Here is a 6,176-nt window from a genome sequence, read left to right as displayed (position 1 = left end):
ACTGGGCAGGTGGGAGGGAGGAGGTGAAGTTTCTTGTACCCAGCACCCAGCTTTGCCACCTGGTAACTACCACGTTATCAGCCTCTTAGCCATTCTGCTTAGCTGGGCTTCAGATCATTTCTCTTTCCTCTATTTTTCTCCTGAATATGCTTGTTTCCACTACCTTCATTCATTGCACTGGAAAGCACTGCATATCAGTTTTGCTCATAAACTTTGTTTCTTTCCACTTTAGTAACCCACGTCAGGCAGGGCCCATGTACTTCTCATCCTGCCTTTGGTCTCAGCCTTCAAAAATGTGTGTATTTGTATTTCTAGACAGATCATGGATTGCTATGGGAAGTATGCAGCTGTCACATTGACCATTTTGTCTGTATTTCTACATCTTCTTCATACTTTCCCAGATGGAGAGTTTCTCATGCAGGGTAAGCCACTTTCAGCATGCATAAATACAACAATTATAAAGAGTAGTAATTAAATTTTCACGTTTTATAAGTGTGGTCATAAATTTTATCTTTCAGTTGCATTTATTGACAATGAGGGTATACTAAATCAAAATAATTCCACTATGAGCATGCTTCCTATATCTTCCCTAACTTTAATTTCTCCAGGTCAACGATGCTCCAGATGACCATGTCCTCAAGTTGATGTGGGTAACTTTAATCCTGGAAACACTATTGAATAGGAATTTTTGGTTTTCTTGTACTCCTGTGATCTAAATGACAATGTAACATTAGGAACAGCAGAACCTCAGCTTCTCCCTCATAATATGCAGAATATTTTTACAATGTAGGTCCCAAATTATGGGATGCTGGTGGTGTAGCAGTCCACGAAAGACACATATTAGATTTTAAGGGTACTTTGGAGGTTGTAGGGGTTTTTATTTAGCCTCACATAAAATATAAAAAAATGTGATGTACAAAAATCTTGGTACCACCGAACATTTAAAAAACTCTTGCTAACAGAATCTTACTTGAAAACAGGCAATGTTTTGAAGCACTACAAGTCCTTCTGGTGCTTTTATCTACAGCTGATAGGAAGTTTCCTAGGGGTAGCTAGTGATGTAGACAGAAACAAACCTCCACAAGTATCAACAAAATTAAAAAGAAAACCAGGAAAGATCTAGTAGTGCTTGTGGCTTACTTAGAAAGCCACAGCCAAATTTTACAGCTGGTGCATGTCGCAGAGTTGAAAAAACCTAAAGAGGAGAGCTTTGGTGGCTATGCTTTTCTGTTCTGCAGACCTCAAGCAGCATAATGTGGCATGTGCTTCCTCTTACGGCCCGCACTTTCCCTTTGTTTTTGAAAATGAAAATAAAGCTGGAAACCAAGTAAAATTCTCTTCCTTATATTTTTATGGCAGGCTGTCCAGAGTGCAAGCTAGGGGAGAACAGATTCTTTTCCAAGCCAGGAGCACCCATTTACCAGTGCACTGGGTGCTGTTTCTCCCGTGCCTATCCCACTCCGATGAGGTCCAAGAAGACCATGCTTGTTCCAAAGAACATTACATCAGAAGCAACATGCTGCGTAGCAAAGGCTTTTACCAAGGTGAGGGTGAGAATGAGGTCTGCTTAAGCTTCTTTTAGAATGCCATATGAAGCTGAACAGTGAGTACTAAAGAATATGGTTTTGCTAGAGGACACTGGAGAACATTTTGAGGGAAGAATCCTTGGCATTTATGTCCTTTGTGCCTTGGTTTTTTCTAAAGAAGAAATTAAAGCATCAACCAGTAGCAAGTTGGATATTCAAGTAGCAAGCTGGGACAAGAAAATTGGTGCAGCGCCACTAAATTATTTAAAACTGCTTTGTCTCATGACACCTGCAACTCTGGTGATGGACTTGTCGCAGTATTTTCAATTCTCCTGGATGTACACTCTCCCCTTAAAGGCTATGCAGTGTGTGTGTATTTGATTTTAATAAGTTGATTGCCTTGTGTCTTTACTGCATAGACAGGAGTTCTCTGGGTAGGTGTCTGGTCAATACAATCAATTACATATATGGGAATGAGGGACCAAAACCATCTGTGCTCATTAGATTAATTGAGATGGTGTTTTAGTTTCTTATAGTATGACCAAGAGGGAACTGTAAATGTCTGCAAGTACTGTGAGCATTCATCTAGAAGGTTCTTTTAAAGATTCTTCTAAATCTGATTATTTTGGGAGTGATTCTGCTCCAAGTGAAGAAACCTTACATTTTATGTAATAAGTGGTGAGCTAGTTGAAACAAGCTAAGGTGTCTGTCCTGTGGTGACCTGAGTCAGGCTCATTAAATGTGTCAGCTAGAGGTTCAGCTGAGTTACCCACTCACAGATTTAGAGCATTTGAAATACCTTAGGGTACCAAAGTCATATGGGTATGGCTGGCAGACCAGAACCCATGAAAATGTAAAGGTGACTCGTTTGTTTCTTGCCTTTGTTTTTGTAATTCCCATGTGATGTATTTTAAGGACACTTTCTGATTTTCCATAATTGGTTGCTTGACACTTTTGGAAACTCAAACACTTTAAGGAGTGTCCAAGTTAAAGAGCAGCAAATTATGTCACCATGCATCTCATTACTGAAAACCTTCACAATATAGCTCCAAAAGCAGTGATGATGCAGCTTCATAAGTTGGTGTTGAGGTCATTCTAGTACATGCATCCCAAAGGGCCTGTGTACTTTGTAGTTAAGAAAAAGTTTTCAGACTTGACAATGCTGTTTTTACTGTGCAGCTAATCCTAATTATTTGTTATATGTGTGTGTGTTTTCTTTTTTTAAGATTACCCTTAAGGACAATGTGAAGATAGAGAACCATACAGATTGTCACTGCAGTACCTGCTACTATCATAAATCCTAAAGCCTGTCTCTTTGTTAATGGTCAAGGACAACGGTGAATGGAACATTTGTTTTTCAGCTTTTACAGCACCACAGTGTAAAACCTTATGTTTTCTGGTAAAGACTCTGGGTAGACCTCTGGATAAGATAGATGGCTATTTTATTTCCTCCTTGCTTCCTCATGCATTTAAGTTAGTGTAATTATTTCCATTAGGGATAAAATACAGCACTTGCATGACCAAATTCTTGATCTATTTTTAAAATAAACTGTCAGTTAAATCATCCATGTTTATTGAAGAAAAATGGTGATTTATTAGCTTAAGAGACAAAAATAGATTCTGATGCAATTAAAATTTCTAGATTTTTTTTTCTTTTTGGCAAAGAGCGGGAAAAAGGAAGAGGGGGATGGGAAACTGAACAAAAGAATTATTTTCTCCGTATTCACTTAGTGATTAGGTTTCTTTGAAGATGCAGTGTACTGTTTCTCCTTCTTTTCTTCTACTTTTATTTTACCTAGTGGGAAGAAAGTACAACAGTATATCATCTATGCACAATTCTCTGTCTTTCTGTGCCATCTTTTATATTTCTCTGAATTTGATCTCCTCCCAGATAGAAAAGCAAATGATGCAAAATCAAACATTATAAAGAATTTTTGTACATTTTCATGTAGCAATGGTGGAATAGAGTAGTCATACAACAGTATTAGCCATTTAAGCTGCTTACCTTTTGCTTGTCTTCATCAAGGTATAGGGCTCTAGTAATTCCCAAATGACATGTACTAGACCCAGATATGCAAATGGAAAAGGTAGGGAATGTGCTAGGTGAGAAGAGGACCACAGAATATGTACTCATAACACCTGACATTAGTATCAAAAATTTATTTAGCTGTAGTGGGTTGCATCAGGGGCTCTGGAGGAACTGCTCACAGGTCTGAAGCCTGCCCATGGGAACTGAAGTGAATGAATTTCCGTGCTCTTCATCCTAATTTCTGGGGTGAGAACATCATCCTTGCTTCCTTCAGTCACTGACTGCAAGAATTTAAGTGTGCTGACTCAAAAAGCCTCAGATATATATTGTGAGGGATTTCCCTGCAGTTGAAGCTGTGAGGATATCAGTAAGAGATTCCAATGGGGATAGGGAAGATTTCCTGGAGTGAGGCTGCGAGGATGGCTGGTCTGTCCCGGGCCATGGCTGTGGCTGATGCCTGTGCCGATGCCAAATGACTGAAGTCGTTTGTACGGACCCCCCAGGGCTAAGCTGTGATGGGGAACTTGAGGAGCTGAAGGTCGGCTTCTAATGATCCTTTAAATCAAACAATCACCCACCCTTCTGTCTATTGGAATGCAAGTTCAGCGCTATTTGTCAAGAATACAGTCATGGGGCTTTACATAGGAAAGGACTTTTCTTATGTAGAGGAGACGAGGTTCTTAGAGAAGCATTTTTCTGTGTATGTTCAATAAACCTTACTAATCTGATCTCCACACCTTAACCTCTTAACCCCCTCATCTGCCATTCCTGGGAGATGTTTTGCCTGACTTGCTCTTGAAAAAAAACTATTTTGTGAAGGAGACTGATCTCCTTGCTTCACTATTCCTATTATTCTGGAAAATTTCAATATTCTGGAAAGCTTTTCCCTTAGTGTTTTATCTCATTTTCTTCCATGTTGCTTTTGGTCAGAGGAGAGAAAGTTCAGTAGGATGGTCTTTAGGATTAATTTAATAACACCAGCAGCACAGGTTTTCAGGACGAGAACCCTAGTTTCTCATTCTGGATCGTCACTCAAACATTATGGGAATATATGTCAAGCAGCTGCTGTAGCTGACTCACAATTCCAAGCTGCTGTACAATTTTATTAAATGTGATTGATGTGGCTATGTTTGCAGGAAAGCCAGGTCCTACCTGGGATTCCTGGACAATGAGAGAGGAGTGATTTGAAGCTGCAGCATGATTACCTTTGGGAATGGTATTGCATTTTCTCATAACTTTGACAGGACTGAAAAGGAGAGCAGGGAAACTCGTTCCCTGAAGTTTGCTTGCAGGAGTGATGTGCCTTTTAGTGTTGCCAAATTTCTTGGATGACATCTTACTCAAATTATCTCCTCCAGCAGTACTGAGCACTTGCTTGTCTTCTTATGCTTGTGCTGCCCACAATAGCAGCACAATAAACTTTCGTTTGGAATTTCTGAATCAACTTCCGTATTTCACTTTGTAAAACCATAGAAATACCAATCAGAGTGAAACACATGCTTGAAAAAAAAAGAAGAAAAAAATAAGAGATGCTCTAGCCATGTGTCCTGCTAGGATGCCTGGCGTTTTTTCAGTGGCTTTTCCCCTCTTGCTTGTACCAAGCCTTTTAGTCATGAAATCTTCAACTCGTGGATCCCTCTCATCCCTCAGGCGACCTCAGGCACCAAGAGCTTGCAAAGTGTGTATTGTGAGGCTGTGTGGAATGGGGGAGCATCGGCCTCTTTAAGTCATCTGGCTCTAACTTTTAGTTTAGAAGTAGCAATACCTAACAAGGAAGGGGATGGAATAAGCACTCAGATACACAAATTTATCAGCAGGTGGTAAAGGAAACAAGAAGGCAGACCAGACCCTTTCAGTCACTGGTGGATGGGCAATTAAGGATGGCCCTCGGGCACGGCACTGGTGGGGGCATCGTGGGCTTCCTAAGGGGTAGGAAGGGGCATCCTGGGCTCCCTAAGCAGTGGGAAGGGCGACTGAGCCTGCTGTCGGTGCTGTGGGTGCTTGGGGATTGGGCAAAACTTTGGATCCCATGGGTGGGTGCTGCAAGGTCTAAGTGCTAGCAACTGGAGAAAGAACCCATAGACCTCGGTGACAGCAACTGGAAGACTAATATGACAGAAACCAGCATGATAAGGTCAGGACAGAGCTTAACAACCTCTACAACTGCCTAAAGGGCTGTAGCCAGGTGGGAGTCCGTCTCTTTTCCTGATCACTAACAAGTGGTAGGACATGAGGTAGTGGCCTCAAGTTGCAGCAGGGGAGGTTTAGATTGAATACTAGGAAACATTTCTTCACAGAGAGGGTTAAGTGCTGGAACAGGCTGCCCGGGGAGTGGTGGAGTCACCAATCCTGGTGGTATTTAAAAGGAGTGTAAATGTGGCACTTAGGGAGATGGTTAAGTAGAGGATTTGGCAGGGCTGGGTTAATGGTTAGATAATCTTAAAGGTCTATTCTATCTGAAACCATTCCATCATTCTAAAAGTGGCTCATTATCTGTGATGAACTTATTTTCTTCTAGACACCAGAGTTGTCCCAGTTGGAGGGACAGTGGGTAGGTCAAGTTGTCAGCAACTGGAGGGACCACGATGTATATTTGTGTGGGAGAGGTTTAAATATAAGCA

At 41.1% G+C, this 6,176-nt stretch overlaps 1 protein-coding gene across 1 annotated transcript; it reads left to right on the top strand.

The window, feature by feature from the left end:
* Nucleotides 1-321: 321 nt before the first annotated feature.
* On the top strand, nucleotides 322-4,992 carry CGA (glycoprotein hormones, alpha polypeptide). Its single transcript, XM_023922728.2, has 3 exons — nucleotides 322-422; nucleotides 1,360-1,544; nucleotides 2,753-4,992. Exons 1-3 carry the CDS (start codon nucleotides 323-325, stop codon nucleotides 2,828-2,830), a joined length of 363 nt encoding a protein of 120 aa, XP_023778496.1. The 5' UTR covers nucleotide 322; the 3' UTR covers nucleotides 2,831-4,992.
* The last annotated feature ends 1,184 nt before the right edge of the window (nucleotides 4,993-6,176 follow it).

The sequence above is a fragment of the Cyanistes caeruleus genome, chromosome 2 (assembly GCF_971803275.1).
Source record: "Cyanistes caeruleus chromosome 2, bCyaCae1.hap1.1, whole genome shotgun sequence".
In the NCBI taxonomy this organism is placed as follows: Eukaryota; Metazoa; Chordata; class Aves; order Passeriformes; family Paridae; genus Cyanistes; species Cyanistes caeruleus.
Note: the sequence above shows the minus strand (reverse complement) of the source record. Positions and strands in the feature narration are given on the sequence as shown.